At 27.4% G+C, this 24620-nt stretch overlaps 1 protein-coding gene across 5 annotated transcripts in view; it reads right to left on the minus strand.

The window, feature by feature from the left end:
• Positions 1-24620, minus strand: part of LOC129611082 (GTP-binding protein GEM) — a 131287-nt gene that overhangs the window by 70190 nt on the left and 36477 nt on the right. For all 5 annotated transcript variants that reach the window (XM_055524019.1, XM_055524020.1, XM_055524018.1 and 2 more), the window contains one exon: positions 8045-8673. In XM_055524019.1, the coding sequence (XP_055379994.1) occupies positions 8045-8248 (204 nt within the window). In that variant the 5' untranslated portion in view covers positions 8249-8673. The remainder of the gene's footprint in view (positions 1-8044; positions 8674-24620) is intronic.

The raw sequence follows: 24620 nt of genomic DNA on the forward strand, positions 1-24620 counted from the left end.
TGAAAATTTTGACAAAATAGTTGCACTGGTTTGGGTAGCTGCCATACAACTCTGAAAATTAATTTTAATATTATGAAAAATAATACAGCTAGATTCCTGAAATTCGACAATCATGTATCCAATTTCAGATCAGATATAAACCTAAAGTTTTATAGTTTAGCAATCCACTTATAGGTCAGACATAATATCTGGGAAGTTTTGGGAAGTAACAGGTTCGAGTAATTATCATTTTTACTTGTTTATTATTTACAATTTGTAAAATTGAACTAATATTATTTTTTTATTGAATTGAAAATTATTTAATACTTATATACATACGTATGTAAGTGAGGACATTATATAGCTAATTTGTTGAAATTGTTATACAAAGTTATTTTTCATTTTAACTCCCTTATAAAAATTTCTCGACACGTTTGCATAACAAAATATATAATTTTTAAAAATTTGGAACGCAGGTCTCACAAGTTTTGCCACACAGGTCCTAGTACATACAGCATGATTTAAATAAAATCTGATTTAGTCACCGAACATAACCAATGATATTGTAAATTTACCAAATGATATTTACATTATTCCAAAACATTCATACTTTTAAATAAGAAGAAAGAATTATATGAACTATATGAAAATCTTTTGTGAAAACTTATTACACATTATTCAAATTGTTAGAGTATTGTTTAAAAAAACTTTTTACAATACAAAACAGAAGTTTCTACCCCGATCTTTCCGAAAAGTTTGCTATATTATTCTCCTAAAAAGATTGACCTGCATATATAAATTTTTTAGAAAATCCATGTACTTTTTCTTTAGAAATGGTCAAAAAATATTCTCACCACAAAATAATTTATAGGATAAACATTGTGAATTGAGATGTAGAGCTTTTCGCAAACAAAATCATGCAAATTTTTTTCGCAAGAAATGCAATAAAAATGCAAAATAAAATTTTACATAGAAAAAAAAGAATTTAATTTTTCTAGCACTCAAACTATAAAAATAAATGTACTTTTTATTCATTCGTTTAAAAATCAAGTTCGATAAAATTTACTTTGAAGGACAAAAGTAACTCATTATTTTTTGTTGACAATAATAATCTCCTTTTTAGCACTTTTCCAAAAAAATTTTTGAAAAAAGTGCTTATTAGTTTCACTCTGTCCGTCCGTCCGTCCGTCTGTCCGTGTGTCTGTTTACAAAACTTCTACACCTTTGAAGATAGAAAGCTGAAATTTAATACGTACATAGATCTTCACTAGAAACTTATTTCCGTAGAACAAAATTTTTACCTATCTCCCCCCCTCTAGAAGTTATACCCCCCCAAAACCCTAAAAATGGCCTTTTTTAAATATTTGTTGCAATGAAACCATAAGCATTTTTGAAATTTTGCAAACGCAGAAAGGCAGTGGCTTGCTTCCCTTTGCGCGGTATACTATAGTTCAACTTAAGAAAAACAAAATGGCCGCTCAAATTTACCGTTATTTAAAGTCCTTTTTTTCCAAATTTTTTATGTCGTTTTTCTTCTAGACCCCAGACTGTAGAAGCTTGAAATTTTAGGGGCTTTTAGATATTAATAAATAGTTCATTTTGTTAGAAGAAAATTTTTTTCCATCTCCACCCCCTCTCAAGTTATCATCTCTTGAAATTCGTAAAATTTGAATTTTTGACACCTTATATTTCCGAAACCGCAAGCTTTTCCAAATTTTTATAAACGCAAAAAGCTAACGGTAAATTCCGTGAAATTAAAAAATATAATTATTTTCTTAACTCACACAATTAACCCTTAAAATCGAGCATTATGTTAACCCCTTTTTTTATTAATTTTTGCTTTATTTCAAAGACTGCATATATGGTCATCCTAAATATATGCAATCCTAGAAATAGTTTTGTATATGAATGAAAATAATTTTAATAGTGTGATAGCTATACATAGACTGTATTTAAAAGCAGAATTTTCACTTGTTTAAGGGAAAAGTGCTACAATACAAACCATTGGTTTGAACCAACTTTATTCTTTTCTGCGGCTCTTTTTGAAATTATTTAAAAAGGAAACAAATTATTTTTTTCCTTTTAACTTATTCGAGACATTATCACCCACTTTTTTCGTAATTGTAATGCAAAGTCAATAAAGATATTGACAAATATACACATGTATATAATATGTTAGTATAGAAAACTTCAAAATGGGTATTCAAACGTTAAATTTTCAATCGATTTTATATTTTTTTTTGACTTTTTTCAAGTTTTATTTTAAGGAATATTCAAATGGGAAGCGTGATATCACTGTGAAAGTTAAAAATGTGAATAAATTGTACTTCAGAAGAACTAATAATTTTCAACGTATCCTATTTATAATTGTAAATAATAATTCATTGAAATAACTTTATTACGTTAATATTTGTAACCTTTCAGTTTAACTTCTCAAAAGAGTTCACCCTAAATTTTAAATACGAACATATTTTCAGATTTATTGAAATGACTTAAACATAGCATAAACATGTCTCTGAATAGAACGAAATAAGTATCCAGTTTTAATATGAAAACTAAATTCATAAAATAAAATAGCTCCAGATCAACAGGTTCACTTAAACGATGGCAAGAATTCGGCAACTTAATTTTATCACTATCAAATAATAAACCTGAAAAGTCCAAATCACAAAAAAAAATGTCTCAAACTTAAATTTTACATTTCGTTAAAAAGTTCCACTAAAATTTATTTCTAATCAAAGATAACCTCTAAAATTTTAAAAACTACCCTTAATTTTTTGCACTTCTCCAAAAAAAAATTTATATAGAAAGCTGAAATTTTATATGTACATAGATCTTTATTAGAAACTTATTTCCGTTGAAGAAAATTTTTATCTCTCACCCCCTCACCCCCTCTCCTCTGAGATTTAAAGTCCCCAAAACCCTGAACTCTATTTTTTACCTATTTATTGTAACGAAACCACATATGTACATTTTTTAGATTCTGTAAACATAGAAAAGTAGTGGTTAGCCTATTTTACTGCGGCATACCTTATTTGAACTTTAAAAAAACAAGATATATTAAACGTTAAAATTTACCGTTATCCAAAATTAGTTTTTTTTTTTCAAATTTTTGAAATCGTTTTTCTTCTTGACCTGAGGTTGACCTCAAGTTGCAAAAATCTGAGAGCAGTTTTTAAAATCTAGCAGTTATTAAATATTTCATTTCGTGAGAAAACCATTTTTTCCACCTCCACCCCCCTCTCAAGTTATCGCAACTCAAAAAAAGAGAGTTAACGGTAAATATCATGCCATTAAAACATAATTATTTTTCTTAACTCACGTGAAAAAACTTTATGTTAAAGCCTCATTAAATTTTTTTTATTTTATTTCAAAGTTTTCACACATAGTTGATAGAGTATTACAGTCACATAGCATAGAAAGATTATAATAAATCCATTGAGAATAACTACATATCAGTTAATCTTCTTCAATTGTAAAGTCAATAAGTAACATCCTAAATAAATAAATTATAGAAAAAAAATAAAACCCCTATTAAAATAAAGTTGAAAAATAAGTTACTTTTTCTCAAGGTAAGTCATTGTCGCACATTAAAGACTAGAAGATGTTTCAATTGGAATTTGTTTAGATCTTATCAACATACATAACGCGTTCATATCCACCTACAGAACTTTCAATTCAAATTAATACGTTTATTACCCAATTTATTACCGACCGTATTGTGTATACAATAGGTAGATTATGTGATGGCAACAAATTTTGCATATCGAGTTTTCGGCGAGAATGCACTTCTCCATAGTAGGGAAGTGTAAATAAACTATTTTTAGCAAGCTGTCGGTCTGTCGGTCTGTATGTGCTCGCGTGTATCTTAAGTTCTGCTGAACCGATTTTGATGAAATTTTATATGTAAGTTTATTTTCACCAATGCACGGATTGATCAACTTTTGGGATATATCAGGCCTCGGGAACTGCACTTTTTAGCGGGCTTGTTTTACATTTTTGAACATTTTGAAGAAAATATTCAACCGATTTTCTTGACATTTTATTCATACATATATAAGCTTTGCTCGACCGCCCGCAAAAAATCCTAACTTTTGGAAGAAATCAGGCATCAGTAACTTTACGTTTACTACGGGCCACATATACATTTTTGCGTATATAAAGAGAAATAATCAACCGATTTCATTGAAATTTAATATTTGAATTGCTCGTATTGAAACAATGAACATATAAATTTTTTTGAAAAAATCAGGGCTCGAAAACTGATCTGCGGGCCGATTTTACATTTTTCGCTATATCTACGGCACGAATTGATGGAATTTCTTGAAATTTGATATTTGAGTTCTGGTTGTTACCGAAACTAACTGGTGAGCATTTCAGGGAATTCGGGTAGCACAAAGCGAAACTCTACTAATAGCCAAATTTACATTTTTCTAGGTATGTTAACTATAAGCTTACTAATGTCCTAAAAATTGGAAAGAAGTATATAACAGACATTTTTATAATATTTTGTAAAACTTTCACTTAACTAGACAATGCACATTGCGGTCGGTTATGTGCTGACCACATCAGATTTTTTTATAGATACATACATATATCCTGAAATAAATTTCATTTATAAAATATACTTGCAAATGTAATTGATTTACGAGAATTTTGTCGGGCGTTGTATACGTTTAGAATTTTTATCAACGTATTAAATTATTCAACAAGTATAAATGTAAGTACGGAAAAAATTTTCTTTTTCAAAGAAGTTTTACTTTTAAAATCCGTTGAATTATTTACGTCTAAAAAAAATGTAAAAATTTTTCAATAAATTTTTTTTTTAATTTCTTTTCCAAGGTAAATGAAATTTTAAATTAATATTAATATTATTTCAGTTTCAACAAGATGTAGCATGGTGAGGAAGATAAAATCAAAATTGCAGATTCTTGATTTTATATATATATTAATTTATGGAATTACATAACCATACATACTTATTTGAATTTAAATATTTTTAAATTTATTTATAAAGAAGCATACATAAAATAAAGCTATTAAACTAAACTATTTATAAAATTAATATAAGATCTAATAAAAACAAACTTAGAAATAAATAGAATCAGTACTATGTTACAATAGTAGTACATAATCTTCTTTTAAAAATACCTATTTCTTGAATTTTAATTAGGCGAAAATTAGGTACTTCTATTTAAATTCCTGATTTTTGAAACATACGAGTATAGCACATTCAAAGATATACGCAATAAACTAATTGGCGGTACTAAATTCTTTTAAGTACTTAATTATTTGAGACATAAATACAACAAGCACACTATTATATACATATTATATCATATATTATCATACATACATATTGACATACATATTACATTTTTGTTTTAATTGTTGTAATATGCACATACATAAGTTTGACATCCAAATCGTCTCAAAACAAACTTTTATACTAATGCAAATTATTTTATGTTACCTAAACAATACATTATAAAAACAAGTAAAAACGTTTCAGCCAGTTTAAACAGATCGAATTATACCCTGCACGTTAACAATCTTAGTCTAAGAAATTGTTTTTAAATTATTTAGAATTAGCTGTCATTGTTGTACACCAATTGCTAGAACTTGTCAAACCACTCAATAGAAACTTCACGAATGTTTTTGACCTATAATTGGACAAACAACTACCAAGTTTCATAAATCTAACCTTATTACTTTTTCGAATATTTTAAATTTGTTTTTGAAGTTTTATGGCAGCTACTCGAACCTGTCCAGCGATTCCGCCAAAACTTCAGGAATATAAGAGTCCTATAATTGAACACATGACTGCAAAGTTTTTTAATTTGATTTTATTATTTTTGATTTTATTGATTTAATTTGATTTTACGGAACTTGTCAAGCCATTCTCGCCAAAACTTCAGAAATATTTAAGGCCTATAATTGGACACACGACTGTCTATCTAGTTATATGAATCTAGCTTTATTATTTTTCCAAATATTTAAAAATAGTCTTTGGACTAGCATGGCAGCAAACCTGTGCAACCATTAAAATTTTCAGAACATATGTAAAGTGTAGCTGGACACATCTCTGCAAAACGTGATTATAATATCTCTTTTTGTTTTTAAAATATTTAAAAAAACCTTTTTTAGTTTTATGGCAGCTACCTGAATCCGTTGTCCGAATTGGTTTAATTACAATAACAGCCGTCCTTAGCAGAAAAGAAATAACTTGTAAAAGTATGGTGTCGATTGCATTATCCGTTTTTGAGTTATCGTGCGATCGGACGGAAGGACTGACGGAAACGTCTAAATCAACGCAGAATTTTACGCTGAGCAAGAATACATATACATGCCCACACCGGAGACGACTCGTTCAAGTGGTTACAAACTCCATACCCAAGTTAATATACCCTTCACGAAGCTACAGAGTATAAAAAAAAGGTTTTAAAAACAGAAAAAGCAGAAAAATGAACAACCAAAAAATCTAAGCAAAATTTTCATTTTACACATTCCAAGGTAATATTCAAACCATGTTTCTTTACCTCAAAAACTAATAAATTTAGTGTTGCGAAAGCTTTAAAACTGTTTAAATTCAAACATATATTTATTAAAATTTATTTGGCATTGGTAATATACACTATTATTATGAAACATGGTTTGAATATTACCTAATACTTTCCAATTTTTAATTCAATTCAATGGAGTAATGAAATTTTATTTAGTAATATAAATCAACCAAATACCTTGTCCGTACAAAATTCTGAATAATGTACTCGTACATTACCCTATATAACAAAATGTAATGCAGAAATTGCCAGTACGTAGTTTTTCGGTAGCTATACCATTGCATAAATGCACTTTTTAAACCAATAAAATGAAACTTGTCATTTTTTTTTAAATATATTTTAAGTTTATTTTAAAATATACATATTTATGTATGTATGTACTTGTGTATATAAAATAATTTTTTTTTGTAATTTTTAAATATTTTATTACATAAAAAACAAGTTCAAATTTTAATTAAAAAATAAATATAATTGATTAAAACCAGAAAAAATAAAACCAGCAGATTCAACTATGTTATACCAGTACGCTATTTTCTAAGGGTTATATGATACTTGACAAGAGTTTTAATTTTTCTTGAAAGAAGGAGATTCGTTCGGGCGAATCTAATTTTGTAAAATGAAAATAAACAACATAACATGTACGAATCTATGTTCGAAGGGTATACTAAATTTCCCTTACCGTTTTTAACTCTAAGAAATAATGGTCTGTGATATGGACATTAGGATATGTTTTTGATCAGGGTCGTTTTTGGTTCTAGCTATGTCTATGCGTCTCTGCCTTCGTCCGTCCGTCGGTCCATCCCAACGATAACTCAACAAATAATTGAGATGAGTTCTCCAAGTTTAGTAGCAAAAATGATTTATTATAGTAAACGCCAGAGTGTTATTAAAATTGAATATGATTGAGGTACCGGTACGGTTAGTTGCCATACAATTCTCAAATTTATTTGACTATATCTCAGAAACTATAGAAACTGTGAAATTGAAAAGAGTCAATTTGTTTAATAAAAGTCGTTAAAATTATTTGGCTCCTTCTGGTAGATCACAACTTGAAAAGTTATTTGGCTATATTTTAAAAGCTGTTCAACCTACAGTGTCGAATTTTGCAAAAACAAATGTAGTAAAATTGCAGCTATGTTAATTAAAAGTAATTGAGATCTGTGATAGCTGCCATAGAGTTATTTGGAAATATCTCAGAAATTATTCAGAGAAATCATTTGTTTGTACGAATATCACAGAGTTGACAAGGTCAACTGTATCTATTCTCGTTTTTTTTTATAAAATTGTCTGATGTTGAAAACCGCCAGACCACGTGAAATTCAACATGTTCAAAAAATGTTTTTTTTTATTAATTCTTAAAATTGACAAATTGAACATAGTTGACGAATTCTTCAATAACATGAAAAACATTTCAATTGGGTGTTCAATTTAAATTGAACGAAAATTCTAAAAAAGTTTTTAACTTTTTTAAAAAGATTTTATAATACGGAAAATAGACTTACCGATCTTCCACCAACAATTCTAGCACTTTGTGATCTAGTTGCAGGTCTTCTTCTTCTGTATCCGGGCGTTCCGTTTTCTGGTGTTCCGCTGCCAGATGGACCAAAACTTTGTATGGCAGCTTCCATACCACCCGAACCAGTTGCACATATTGATGCGCTACGTGAAGTTTTTACGTGCGGCCTAATTGGTGATATATCACCCATGTTTTATTATATAATTTATACCCTATGGCGACTTATAAAAAATGTAAGCAAAAATCTTTTGTATTTGTAGTAAATTTTGCTTTTTTTTAAATTATTCAAGATTCAAAGATCCAAATTAAACATCAACACTAATAAAAAACAAAGACTAATTGCAAAATAACATATAGCAATTTAAAAAATGTTAATAAAGAAATTTGAGAGAAAACAAAAATTGTTTTCTATTGGCACATTGAGAAACCTTTAAAGAAATACCCGTGAATATTTTTGCCGAGAGTTTTCTATCCGCAATATTATTACGTTGAAGTTAATTTTATTATTTGCAAGGTAATTAAACTTCCACAAGTTTTTTTATTACTGAAATAAAGTAGGATACTTTGTGATAATTCTCTCTTTTACATCTCCCATGAATAATTTAGGGTGTTTATCTGAAAATATAAAAAAAAAAAAATTAATTTGAAAATTTTGTTATGAGAATCATGAAAAATAAATTTCTGCAAACGCATGGAAATGCTTGCTATGACACATTCATAACTCTATTCATTAACTCAATGAGGAACCTTATAGTAATGTCATAGTTTTGGCAAATGGTACTTGCTATCCGAAAAACGCCATGAGGTAATTTAAAATGTTAGAACCATAGTGAGTTTCTCGGTTTTTAGCATTTTTACAAAAAAAAATTGAAAATAAGTGCTTATTAGTCTCTCGCGTTCCGTAAAAGAAAATTTTTAAAAACGCCATTTTTTAAATACATATTAATTGCAGCGAAACCATAAATAGTTTTCAAATTTTACAAACGCAGAAAAATAGTGGCTGGTTTCAACCTTTTCCAAATTTCTATAAATGCAAAAATTTAACGGTAAATGTCAATGCCATCAAAAAATATGATTCCGTATCTTGACATGCCCAAAAAATTTGAAAATTAACTTTTTTATTACCCTGAATTTGAACATAAATAAAAAGTAATTTGAACTATAGTAAAAGTTCAGTTACTGGAACCTTAATTCTCTAAAAAGTTAGACTTCTTGTGCTGTCAGACAAATATTATATAAAAAATTTCACGTTAATCTGGTGAATGTCTTCTAAAAAGTTATGAAAAATGTAAAATCGGCCCGTAGTGAAGATATATTTTATCAAACCCGACAAATTCTATAAGCCAAACTCAGTTATAACTTTCGTACTATGAAGAAATGTACTTTCACCAAAAACTCGACTCACGAAATTTGATGCCATCAAATTACCTCACTTATTTGTTGCGATGAGGTCAGAAATAATGAACGCTTTTTGCTTTGAAAGAAATCAGCAATAAACTAAAAATCAATAATAATGTGTTCAATTCATACACTTGTTGGCACACATTCTTTCCTTATTTTTCCTATTTCATTTTTACACCGTATTGTGTATACAATAGGTAGGTCATGTGATGGCAACAAATTTTGCATATCGAGTTTTCGGTGGGAATGCACTTCTCCATAGTAGGGAAGAATAAATAAACTATTTTTAGCAACCTGTCGGTCTGTCTGTTTGTCGGTCTGTCGGTCTGTCTGTCTGTCGGTCTGTGTGTGCATGCGTGTATCTCAAGTTCGGCTGAACCGATTTTGATGAAATTTTGTATGTAAGTTTATTTCCATCATGGCACGGATTGATCAACTTTTGGGATATATCAGGCCTCGGGAACTGCACTTTTTAGCGGGCCTGTTTTACATTTTTGAACATTTTCAAGAAAATATTCAACCGATTATCTTGAAATTTCATATATAAGCTGTGCTCGACCGTCTGCAAAAATTCCTGACTTTTGGAAGAAATCAGGCATCAGCAACTGGGCGTTTACTACGGGCCAAATATACATTTTTGTGTATATAAAGCGAAATAATCAACCGATTTCATTGAAATTCAATATTTAAATTCTTCTTATTGAAACAATGAACATATATATTTTTTTGGAAAGAGTAGGGCTCGAAAACTGATCTGCGGGAAAATTTTACATTTTTCACTATATCTACGAAACGAATTGATGGAATTTCTTGAAATTTGATATTTGAGTTCTGGTTGTTACCGAAACTAACAGGCGAGCATTTCAGGGAATTCGGGTAGCACAAAGCGAAACTCTACTAAGAGCAAAATTTACACTTTTCTAGATATGTTAGCTAATCTTACTAATGTCCTAAAAATTGGAAAAAAGTATTTAACAGACATTATTATAATATTCTGTAACACTTTCACTTAACTAGACAATACACATTGCGGTCGGTTATGTGCTGACCATATCAGATTTTTTTTGTTTCCCATGCTTTAATTTTTTTAATGGTAAATTTCCTTAAACTTTTGTGCATTTTTTATCTTTCATACAAACATTTTTTAAAAATTTGGTATTTAAATTTTAATTTAACTCTGTCCGTCCGTCTGTCCCGCCGTCCGTCCGTGCACATGTTTAAAAAATTCTACAGCCTAGAAGATAGAGAGCTGAAAATTCATATATACGAAGATCTTTACTAGAAACTTATTTCCGTAGAAGAAAATATCTCTTTCCTCCCTACTAAAAGTTATAGCCTCCTAAAACCGTAACAATAGCATTTTTCAACTGTTTATTGCAGCGAAATCAGTTCTCAAATTTTGCAAACGTAGAAGAGTATCGGTTTTTTTGATATAATGTTTATTCTAGACTTCAGGTTGTAGGAGTCTGAAATGATAAGACAATAATTAGTTCATTTCGTTAGAAGAAAATTTTTTTCATCCTCCGCTCCCTCTTAAGTTATCGCCTCTTGTAATTTGTAATATTTCAATTTTTCCTAAACCTTCTATTCTCGAAACTGTAAGCTTTTCCAAATTTCTATAAATGCAGGAAGCTAATGGTAAATGCCATGCCATAAAAAATACATTTATTTTTCTTAAGTCATGCAAATAACTCTTAAATTCGAGTAACGTATTATGTTACGCCTCTTTAAATACTTTTTTGTTTTATTTCAAGGATTGCATACCGTTCCCATCCTAAACGTATGAATGAAAATAATTTTAATAATGTAGTACATAGCAAAATTGTTCTTAAAAGCAGTATTTCAACTTGGCGAAGGGAAAAGTATTACAAAACCATTAGTTTGGCAAACTTTATTTTTTTTAGTGGTAAATTAATCACTCCTGTAAGATTTACACGTTTTTAGCAAAAATTAATTTATCATTGTATAATAAAATTTATTCATTTTATATGCCCAAAAATCTAAATAAATTGACACTTAATTTCTTTCAAAAATTAGATTTCTTGTAGGTTATGTATAAATTTTGGAGTTAACCTGTTCTACATTTTCCTAAAAATGATCAAAAATATAAAATCGGCTCGTAAAAGGACCTAACGTATCTCAAAATTTCATGAATCGGCATAACCATAAAATACCATTACAAGCTTAATAATAATCACCTAATAAACAGAAATGCGATAAATTTTAAAAATTACTTAAATTGATTTTAAAGAAATCTAAGTCCCTTTTCGACAAAGTTTACATTCCATAAAAGCTACTTGAAGTTGCAAATTTTTTTATTATTTTCAGTAATGAGAGTCTACAGGCACTTGTTTAAAAAAAAAAATAAATTTCCCTTGGAATATTTACAATATAAGGGAAAATAATTCCTAAGCATATTTTTAACTTTGCCTTTATTGCATAGATGTAAAAATACTTTTAACTTTACCTTTGATAACATTCAGAAAATTAAATTACCGTTGCGGTAAACCTTTACCAAATGAATACTTTTCTTTAGAATTTTGTTTAACCTAATTTTCCTATTTCAAACAAATCGGTACACAAATAAATAAAAGAATTAACTTTTTGATGCTTCCAACAAGCTGCTCATGTATGAAATTACAAACGATTTTTCCGAAAATAATAAATGCAAATATTAGAAGCAAAACACATCCTTTTCTCCAAAATTAACTCATCTTTAATCAATAGAATGAACCGAACATTTTTCATAACCCGAAAAATAAAAAAAATAGAAAAAGAAATGAAGTTACTAAAATAATGAAAGTTCTTTGTAATGTAAAAGGGAAAAAAAATATATTTTTCTCTTATATTTTTCTAACCTTTCATTTTTCAATGAAGAAATTTCACTTTTTTAATACTCCTTAAGAGTTTAAACCTTTCCTCATAAAATAAAAAGGATAAGAAAAACGAATTAAAAATTATTTTACCCAATTTTCTTTAAATACGTAACCAAAGTATGGTACAATAAAATAAAGGTCACATATAAGATTACTCAACAAGACGACAAGTTAGATGTGTTAAAATATCTTCATTTTGTTTAACAACACTGTTATAATTTAAGTTTCATTTTTCCTTAAATGAAAATTCTTAAGTCCGTTGTTAACAATAAAAAATTTGTATTTGAAAAAGATTGGAAATGGTAAATGTTGAAAAATATAGCAGCAAACTATTTACAACTTTTTCTAATTTCTGATGCAAAAACAAATTTTGATTCGATAAATATTGATAAAAAAACTTCACTGCAATGTTTTCACAGCAAAGATAGACTTTACAAGTACACACATATATACACCATGAATCTCACAATAACTTTATTTTTGATCTCATGCTTTATGACGGAATTTTATATAACAATTGAAATACTCGTATTTCACAAATTTCACTTTAAGATAGCATGAAAATTACAGTTATTTTACAAGTTTAATTTATTAAGTTATTTTACAGTTAATTCATGAAAACAAATTTTAACATACATCTTGAATCAAATTCCATTGTTATATTAGATTTTGAAAATCAAAAAAATCAGAATGAATTTTTTCAAAAAGAGCTCCACACCATATTGAATGTATAAGAAGCACAATTTTTTAAAAGATTTTTTTTAGATTTTCTTTTATTTACTATTTTTTCACTTTTTAGCACTTTTCAAAAAAAAATGAAAAAAGAAATGTTTATTAGTTCACTATGTCCATATGAATTTTCATTTCAAATGAAACTTATTCCCGTAGAAGAAAATTTTTATCTATCTCCTCCCTCCTCCCTCCTTTAAGAGTTATAGCCATTAAGACCTTAAAAATGCCAAATTTAATTATTTTTGAAGCGAAAAAGTAAGCATTTTTCAAATTTTCCAAAAACGGAAAAGTCGACGCTGGGTTCTTCCACTGCGGCGCATCATATTGCAACTTTACAAAAACAAACTGGCCGTAAAAATTTCCCGTTATCTAAAATTCGTTTTTTTTTTAATATCTTCTTGATTTCGTTTTCTTCTAAACAGCAGCTAATAAATAGCTAATGACAACGACACTAATAAATACTTTATTTCAGTAGAAGCAAATTTCCCCCTCCACCTCCTCTTAAGTTACCGTTTCTTGAAAATTGTAAAATTTGAACTATTTTTAGCAACCTGTCGGTCCGTCGGTTTGTCGGTCCGTCGGTCTGTCGGTCTGTGTGTGGACGCGTGTATCTTAAGTTCGGCTGAACCGATTTCGATGAAATTTTATATGTAAGTTTATTTCGACCATGGCACGGATTTATCAATTTTTGGGACATGTCAGGCTCAGCAAACTGCACTTTTTAGCGAGCCTGTTTTACATTTTTGACCATTTTGAAGAAAAAATTCAACCGATTTTTCTTCAAATTTCATATAAAAGCTTCGTCGGTTATGTGCTGACCACATCAATGTGATCAGCACATAACCGACCTCAATGTGTATTGTCTAGTTAAGTGAAAATGTTACAGAATATTATAAAAATGTCTGTTAAGTACTTCTTTCCATTTTTTAGGGCATTAGTGAGACCAGAACTCAAATATCAAATTTCAGGAAATTTCATCAATTCGTTCCGTAAATGTGGTAAAAAATGTAAAATCGGCTCTCAGATCGGTTTCCAATCCTTGAACTTTCCAAAAAGCTTTTAGATTCATTGTTTTAATACGAAAAATTAAAATATTAAATTTCAATTAAATCAATTAAGTTGATATATGAAATTTCAAGTAAATCTGTTGAATATTTTCTTCAGTATGATCAAATACGTAAAACAGGCCCGCTAAAAAGTGCAGTTACCGAGGCCTGATATATAACAAAAGTTTATCAATCCCAGCCATACTGGAAATAAACTTACATATAAAATTTCAACGAAATTCTTGCCGAACTCAGAACTTGAGATACATGCGTGCACACACAGACAGACAGGTAGACAAAATGGTTTATTTACACTTCCCTATCATGGAGAAGTTTGTCGGTAAAAAAGCAATTTTTTTCCTCGAAGAAAATTTTTGCTTTATGGATCAAGGCGGAATTCCACTTTTCAAGAATTTTTCCATATAAGTTTGTAACATATGAAAAGAAATATCATACTTACTATCCAATTTTATGATATTTCCTTTCTGAAAGAGTTTCTGTAAAATTATATCTTAAATTTTCAAAACTTACAATATGAATATGTACATATAGATACATATATGAGAGATGTACATTTACTTCTGAAAGAATTATATAGACATAAAAATGATAAAATAAAATAAAAAGGTATATGAAGAGAATATTTTTCTTATACTTGGAGTCATGCACATTTGTAGCAAATACACGATATTTATTTACACATATGTCACGTAAAAACAAAAACAATCAGGTAAAAATTCTTTATTGCTCCTTCGTTTCGGTATCCTTTTTGAATTTGGAATGTTTCTTGACAAGGTTAATGGGTTTGACATCAAATTTTAATGTTGATAAAAAAATTCTCAAGAAAATTCAAACAAAGTTTCAATTTACAATTGGATTTAAAAAGAAAAATTTTACTTTATATTTAAAGAAAAAAGGTTAACATTAAAATTTAATTTAATATTTTCTTCCATTACAACACTTTGTAGGAAATCTTCGACCACGTTATAACTAAATTTTGGCTTTTATTTAATTTGTCCCTCATATTTATTCATTTTTATTGAATCGTCAAGTTATTTATAATACAATTAGATTAAATAATGCATTTAATTACTTCTGCACCTATAATTATGAGAATGACTGCATAGTCATTAAATTTTTTGAAATTTGAATTCATATACTGTTACAGTAGTTTTATACTACTTATTACACCAAAAGTTAAATGTTCTTAGATCCCTACTACAATTAATTATTACTAACAATTAGTTAGTTAATTTGTTTTGTCGTATAAAAAAATGTCCTTGTTGATTTAATGTTACAAAAAATTGAGTTACGATAGATTGCTGTTAACTAACAATTATTATAGGCAAAACTAAGTTAATGTAATCCAACTACTTTCAGTACATTTTTAATAAAATTAAACACCCGTCTGTCCTTTTACAAAGCTTAAAACTTTCTTGATTCTAATCTGAAATTTTATAAATAAATGAACTTTTTTTGAATTAAATAGCCTACGTCAACTCCCAACAGTATTATGTCATTAAAATGCTATTATTCTACAATTTCTTTATTATATCCAGAAAAATAGCGTTTTTTGACAAAGACAGCTGATGAAATCTGCCGTTTTCTTAAATGCATTCTTTTTAAATTTTTGGTATCGTTTTTTATACCTAGATAGTAATTTGTAGAAATATTTAAACTCAACCTTTTACAGTAATGAATATGGGGTTTGTAGAATCTAAACTTAAGTTTAAAAGTAAGAAAATATAACTTTTCTGTTTTTTATAATCTCTATTAAAACTAGTATCGCTAAATTTCTATAAAAGCTACCATTAGAGGCAAATTTCTTGCTCTACAATTCTTGCCAGAGGTATCAAGAAAACTTAATATATGGAATTCGGTGCCATTGAAATAATCGCAAAAGAAACAAATTGAGGACAGAAAGGAAATAAATATAAATTTTTTTTTTTAATTTTTGAAAGAAAAAAGATTTGTTAATGAAATTACTAAGATGTATAGTAAAATTTCTATCATAGAATTGGAAAAAAAAGTTTTAAAGAGCTCCATCAGGTGGCAATTTAAAACAAAAAACCTTAGCTTTAAATAATATGAATTTTGAGGAGTGAAAGCTTTGGAGTGGATGGAAGTGAGGAAAAATGTTTTTCTTACAAAAAGAAACTGCTTACTATTGTGTCTAAATAACTAATACATTTGATCTTCCAGAAAAAAGGCGATATCAAAAATTTAAAAAAGCGAGTTGCAGACAACGGTCAGTTCCAACGATTATATTGTCATAATCAAAAAATTACATTTTTAGGATTTTAAAGTACTATAAATTTTAGAAGATAAAAATTGACTTCTAGAAGGTTAGTTTTTATGGCATAGATTACGTTTGTATACCACATTTAAGCTTTCTATCTTAAAAGTAGAATTTGGAAAAAACATACGGGCAGATGAACGGATGGATAAAGTGAAATTTTAAGAGGTTTTTTTCATTTTTTTGGAAAAAATCTAAAAAAAGAATATCTTAAGAAGAAAATTGTTTTATAAAAAAGTATAAGCATTTGTTCAAACGAAATATACGAATACGTTACACATCATTAGTTTGATCCAAACTTACTGATGAAAACTTTTAAAGCAGGGATAATTTTTATTTTTAATTCACATGTTATCTTAATAATTAAGTTTGAATTGATCTACAATATATTTTAGATGAAAATTAAATTATTTTTTCATTATTATAATGTACTTTTAGGTACGAGTAATTATTTTACCTTGAAAATACTTATAAAATAATTTTTTCAAGACAAACTCTATACTCTTTGTTATAATGTAGTAATTTAAAAACTTATATGTAATAACATTTTTAATATAAAAATATACAATCAGAAAAACGAATTGACATTAATTAGACTCTGAATTCTTATTTTATTATATATAAAAATTAACATAATTTTTGGGTTTTGTAAATTAATCAATTGAATAAGTACCGAAAACTCTTTTTTGGTGTTAAACCACTTTCAATTTTTAAAATTTATAAATTATTCTTCTTTTTCAGACAATGATCGACTAACTTCAAACCAAAACACGAAAAGAAAATCTGATGTGGTCAGCACATACATAACCGACCGCAATTAGTATTGTCTAGTTAAGTGAAAGCGTTACAGAATTTTATAAAAATGTCTGTTAAATATTTCGTCTTAAATAGAGTTTCGCTTTGTGCTACCAAAAATTCCTGAAATTCATTGTTTATAGATTCATTGTTTTAATACGAAGAATTTAAATATTAAATTTCAATGAAATCGGTTGATTACTTCTTAAACTTCCAGTTTTTGACATCTGATTTCTTCCAAAAGTTATGAGATTTCGCGGACGGTCGAGTGAAGTTTATTTATGAAATTTCAAGTAAATCTGTTGAATATTTTTTTCATAATGGTCAAAAAAGTAAAACAGGCCCACTAAAAGTGCAGTTCCCGAGGTGTGATATATCCCAAAAGTTGATCAATCCGTTAATATGTTCAATCTGAACATAGTTAAAATAAACTTACATATAAAATTTCATCAAAATCGGTTCAGCCGAACTTGAAATACACGCGTGCATACACAGACAGACAGACCGACAGGTTGCTCAAAATAGTTTATTAACACTTCCTTACCATGGAGAAGTGCATTCCCACCGAAAACTCAATATGCAAAATTTGTTGCCATCACAATAACCTGCCTATTGTTTACACAAATTGCTCGGTAAAAATACGAAAATTAAATAAAAACCGTTGAACAAAGCATAAAAAGAATTAAAAGGCATAAAGTCATTTAAAAAATAATCAGTTCGTACTTATCTCGACATAAACTCGACTAAGTGCTCTACATTAATCTGTAGATATTTTTTAATTCAAACAGTAAATGACAAGAATAAAAACAATAATAATTCTACAAAAACAAAAATCTATGAATACAGGTCAAAAATAAATTCACCATTGCGTGTTTTAAAAAAAATATTATTGCCCATACCTATAGTTGATAAAATAAAAGCAAATTACGTTTTCTAAACGGTGTTTCAAAATATGTTTGCTTTTTGATTATTTACCACTTCGTTTGAACAAATCGAATCTGTAGTTCACATATTAAGAAATAGACTTACAGTGTTTTTTAAATATTTCATAATAAATTAAACAAAAGTAATAAAACTTTCCTTGAGTAGCCTAATAAGTCTACACAGTTTTGATTTCGTACAATTTTTATAAATTCAACTTATAAAAAAATTTAAAAGTTTAAATCTGAAATTTTGATTCCCAACATGAAAGTTTTCGAGACATCGCCATTTTAACTGGAAAAGCAATTCCGTTTTATTAAATTGATACAGAAAGCCGCCTGGAAAAATTCAAGATTCTCAGAACTCAAGCCTGTATCAAGTAGTTATCCTAAGGCTATAAATGATTTAATTGTACAAAAAAGAAGGGCTGTACGTAAATGGCAAGAGCCTTTATCGTCTGGATAACGCACCCAGAACATAAAGCAATCCTGAATAGACTTTCTCAAACAATCAAAAGAATAATAGAAAATTTTTAATCAGTTTCATACGAGAATTATACAAAGGACTTAAAGAAATGAATTATTCGTTGTAGGAAACAACGAAGAGTACTAAGAAACACTGTATGAAAACACTGTAGTTCTATTTACACAAAAGAAATTCGCCAAGCATAAAGTCGTTTAAATAAAGCCTCAGGTTTTGTTCTCATTACTGCTGAGATATTAAGAGAATTGCAGAGAAAAGCATTGATATTTTTGACAAAGATGTTAAATGCAGCAGTGAACCTAACGTATGTTCCCAGTATTTGCAAAGTAGCGGAAGTTATTATGATAGGAAATCCTTAAACAAGGCAAAGTCATTTAGACCGATTCCGCATAAAACCGAGATTTTCGTCTATTTCTTAGACTACTTTCTAATTTGTCTTTCAGTTTATTTGCCCGTTTCTAGGCCATCTCCATTTCACTTTTTTCAATTTTAATGAAAATAAACTGATTTTTTTGAAAATTCACAAAAAACAAAAATTTAATAACATTTAGGATACATCGCATCTTCTTGTATCAAAATTCGCTATATAAACAAAACTTCCACGAAGAGTCAATTTTGTGTTTTTAAAGTTGCTTTGGTTATTAACCTACCAATAACTTTACATTAAACACCTTTACCCACTTAACTCATTTATTACATTTAAATAAATTTAATTAAATATTATTTTGTAAAATATTCACTGGTCGGTCATGTGCTCTACACATCAGCAACTTCTTCACTTATTTTATTTTAAAACAAACCATCCATCAAGTACATAATATTTAAACTGAAAATTTAAAAGTTTAAGAAAATTTAAAAATCCACTATACTTTTTTTGTAAAAAAAAAACTATTTTTCGTAATTATTGTTCCAGAAAATGTTTGCAATAAATAAAAAATTATAACAATTTTATAAGTAAAGTTAAAGTCGAAGAGCACACAAAATCTATAAGAAAATTGTGAGCAAATTACGCTGTGACTATTCAAATTGCAAGAATGTTACATATACGTTAGATAAGAAAAATGAAAAGTCAAACCAAAATTTTTAAATTTTTATTGCTTTATTAAATTCCGTTCTTATGGAATTTAATAAAGCACAGGTATTGTAAGTCACAAAATCTATATAATAGTTAAGCTACAAAAGCTGACAAAACTTTCGAAAGTGATTTACGATATAGCAAATTTCATTCTCCTATTTATTTTGGGTGCACGACTTTGTAATAACAAGACCATTATTTAAAAAAAGACAATAAAAAGTATATAAATTTGTGTTCTAGAAACATGAAACTCTACATTCTCATCGAAGATTGGAAGAAACATTAGTAAAATAAATACATGCAAATATTAAAACCGGAAATACATTTTATTTTCCAAATTCTTAAATTTAAAGTATAAAAATAAACATTTTTGTCAAAACTTTTCAAACCATAAGAATTACATGAAACAAAATAAGTATTCCAAGAAGTGAATGAAATTTTTACCGACCGTATTGTGTATACAATAGGTAGGCTATTTGATGGCAACAAATATTTCATATCGGGTTTTCGGTGGGAATGCATTTCTCCATAGTAGGACTCCATATTTACCCTTCGTAAATAAAATATTTTTAGCAGCCTGTTGGTTTGTCGGTCTGCCGGTCTGTCTGTGTGTGCACGCGTGAATCTCAAGTTCGGCTGAACCGATTTTGATGAAATTTTATGTGAAAGTTTATTTCGACTGTTGCACGGAGGAGTAGTTCCCGAAGAACTGCACTTTCTAGCGGGCCTGTTTTACATTTTTGACCATTTTGCAGAAAATATTGAACCGATTTACTTGAAATTTCATATATAAGCTTTGCTCGACCGTCCGCAAAATTTTTCTAGGTATGTTAGCTATAAGCTTAATGCCCTAAAAATTGGAAAGGAGTATTTTTGTAATATTCTGTAACACTTTCACTTAACTAGACAATACACATTGCAGTCGGCTATATGCTGATCACATCAGATTTTTTTATATCGAAATCTTTAAAATTGATACGTAAAAGGACGGCAGTAACAAAACGAATGTATTTTAACATATTCCCCATTATTATAATTTCTAAAGAAATAAAGAAGTAATACCTGTATACATACCTGTAATATTATCAGGTATGTATATTATTGTAAGTAATACCTGATATTGTATATCTGTAATATTACGAAATATTTTCCAACTCTTAATTATTACATTTTATATATGTGTATGTATAAGAAAACACGTTAAAAGAAAAGTTTTTAAATACTTCGTGTGTAATAGAACACAATTGTCTAATCTTTAAATTTCATGCTGACTTACAGTGCGTTAGTATAATAAAATACGAGTATGAAACTCATTTAAATATTTTTTATAGCATTATATACAAATATTATATGTATAATACTACATTATAAGCATTAAGTAATCATTTTTCCTCTAAATTCCTATATAGTTTACATTCAAATTATTACGAGTATATTATACAAGGTGATTTTTTCAGAAAATGTACAAATTTACAAATTTGAATTTTATGTTTGAGTAAATTAATTATTTTTCATCCAAATATTTGATGTGCTTCATTTAAAGAGTCCAGTCATCAACCACTTATGTGCATATTTTAACTGAATTAATCTCCATTATATGTACGTTTAATATTGTTTTCCATACCTATGCAAATTTTATTGACATATTCAAAATATTAAATTGTTACTCTGAAACTGTAATGAATCGTGTATGAAAGTTTCAATACTATTTACCTGAATGTATCCGATTTTGTCTATTACTTTGGTTTCAATCTTTTCGAATAAAATTGTTTATTGTTAAAAAAAAACACCCAAGATTAGAAGAAGTGGAATGATGTAATGCAATTTTATATGAGGAAAGTCAATTTTCCCAGTATCATTCTGGAGCTGACCAAAAATTTTTGTTTATATAAAATCGTACTGTTAAATTTCAAAATTGTTAAATTTGGCTGCTGTTAAAAAAAATTTTTAACAAACTGCTCTTTCATATTTATAATTACGTGGTGCAAAACAGGAGCAGTGAAAATGTTTTTTTTTTTCTTAAGTTTAATTTTTTTTCTTGTTAGTGAAATTAAGAATAATTTTTTTCCGAAAAGTAAAATATGAATCGGAATTAAAATTTAAAACAATTTTAACAAAAAATATAAATTTTTCAATTATTGTTACACTTTTGTTCTTCAACGTTTAAATACAAATAAAATAAAAAAATTTAAAGATTATATTAAAATTTTATATTTGAAAAAGTGTGTAGGTGTAGTCGGGTACTATAAGAATTGAAGTAAATGGTTGCAAGTAATAAATGAGGAAAATAATAAATAAAAAAATAATTATATTCAATAGAAACTTGATTTCACCCTCACATTCATAATCACACTGAACAAAAATTTTCTGAAATTAAGATCAAAATAAGTTTAAAGGAAATATGTACATACATATTAAATATTTAAAATATTTATATTTGAAGTAAATTTATTTTGAGAGCATAGGGAAAATCATACTCTTAAAATACAATTCTAAAATTAAAAATACTTGGAATATAATATATCTATGTTTTACTATACAGAAATTTAACGAAACACTAACATACTTTTATATGTTCTTATCTGTTGACTATTAACTTTAATGGCCTTATTTTGCATAGCTTTATAAAAGTTTAAAATGTAAAACCAATAATGTGAAGTGTGAAATTAATAATGTAGGTAATAAAATTTATATAGATAAAATATGAGAAGATTTTATACAAGTTTTGCATACGTAAATTTTTTCAAAATGAAATTAAATTTTTTGGTTTAATTTTGGACATACATAATAATATTTAAGCTTAAAATAACCTATCATCTAGAATGAAAAATTTCAAATTCACTTTCGACTTTAAGTTTGGATCTTAATCATGAGTAAGCTGTATAGAAAACCTGTTTTATTCTCTTTAGAATATCAACATTACCAAAATTATGAGTTAATTACAGGATACATAAATTGCGATTTCTACACAGTATAATTAAATTGCATTAATTCACTTTTTAAAAAATAACTTTCTCAATGTGTAAACTTAATAATTCACCTTTTTAAAAACTTACATGGCATGGCTGTTTTTCGTAAATAATAAATTGTAAAGAGTTTTTAGGAATTTTTAAATCACAATATACATTATTCGTGTATAGAATATTTAACTAGCCTCTCCTATTTATGGATGAAATCTATTTTTTTTAGTTAAATTTAAAAGTATTTTGAAGTTCACACATAAGAAATTTTAAAACAAAACAAAATAAATAACCCGATGTCTTAGAAGATGATTTTCATTTTCTTTTTGTTTCTTTTCTTTTAATTTTATTATACTTACAAAAATTACACGTTTTTCATCTTAAACTATAAAAGGAAAATATATTTCTAAAAATTTCTAAAGCTATAACGAGACGCATACAAATACATGGCATAGGTTCATAAGGGTAACTTAGATGACAATAAAAAAATCTCAGCAATTTTTGCCTGACATTCATTCTCATATTCATATATAAAAATTTATTTTAAAAACTCACCTTCAGCTACTTCTTTTACAGAAAAAAATGTATTTGATATTCTTCAGTGTAAGAATGGGCAAACATTAGTATGACAAAACTACTTTTGAAATTTATCATTCTCCAATCATTTGTTGACATGTTTTTTCCGTAGACATTTTCTTGGCTTCGATTCTTTTCTAAGATGTATAAGTTTAATATTTTAACAGTTTGCTCAACAAAATATAATTATTATTAATTTTGATTAAACAAAATATTTCTTCGTATCTCCTAGATTACCCAAATTTTGATAACTCTCCTAATTTTTCCAAAACTCTAATCGCGCAATATTAGGCTTAATTTCTAATAGTTTCGATTGTAATTAATTAATTTTAGTTCCAATTTTCTGTTTTCATATTTTTTTTCATTTCTATTATTCCCAATACTCTTATATTAACTAACTTAAATTATATAATTTCAATTAAATATATTTGAAAAATATAAAAAATGTTAACGATAAAATTTGAAACTAATAATAAATATAATTTATTATTATCATTACAATAGTTATTCACAAATTACAAAGAAATTAATCAAAATGTTTAATATTCGAAATAATCAAAATCTATTCCCAAAATAAGGAAACATTTCTTGTATAAAAACCATTGCAATAATGTGATAGGAGGAAATATAGCCATTTTCTTTTTATAATTTTACATAATTAATATTCATATATTGTTTTTCCAATAAATTACGCAAAATAAACACAAGGCGTCGATATAATAATATTTCTCTTTTTTTAATTTCATTAATCTAGAAAATTATGTTAGGAAAAAAGAAAACAAAATAGATTGCTAAACTAATTTAAAAACTTTCACATATTTTTTCATTTCTTTTTTCTGTCTGCCTTTTTAAAAAAATCGATTAAATATCCTTTGTAGCTGTATACTCTTTAAAGAAATCAAAAATATTAGAATATGCGCTGAATGAAATACAATATAGTTGAAAAATGCGCGAAGTTTAATGTTACTGCTTAAAGAGAAACAACGATGACATTTTATTCTACCATTTAACATCAGAATTCTCATAATATCACAAAAAACAACATGTTTTTTTGCAAAATTTCAGAGTATGTACTTTTCTAAATTTTGATTTTATAAATAATAAACCTCTTACTACACTTCTAAAATTAATATAAACGACTTCACTGTACATCTTTTTTTTTTTTTTCCTTTGTTCACTCCTAGAAGGAGCATAGGGCTAGTGCATGATTTCTCATGCACTAGTTTCTTAGCGTCATAGGGTTTTAAAACTAGGTAGGTGACTAGTCTGCCGTAGTTTTTATTTATATATTAATTATTTGAGGTTATTAATATTTACTATTTATTTTTCTTAGTTTTTTTTTTTTTTTTAATATCGAATATTAGGAATATTTGAAAATTACTTGTATAATATTTTTTATTA

This window comes from Condylostylus longicornis, unplaced genomic scaffold (genome assembly GCF_029603195.1).
Source record: "Condylostylus longicornis isolate FDR11 unplaced genomic scaffold, ASM2960319v2 ptg000048l, whole genome shotgun sequence".
Classification (NCBI taxonomy): domain Eukaryota; kingdom Metazoa; phylum Arthropoda; class Insecta; order Diptera; family Dolichopodidae; genus Condylostylus; species Condylostylus longicornis.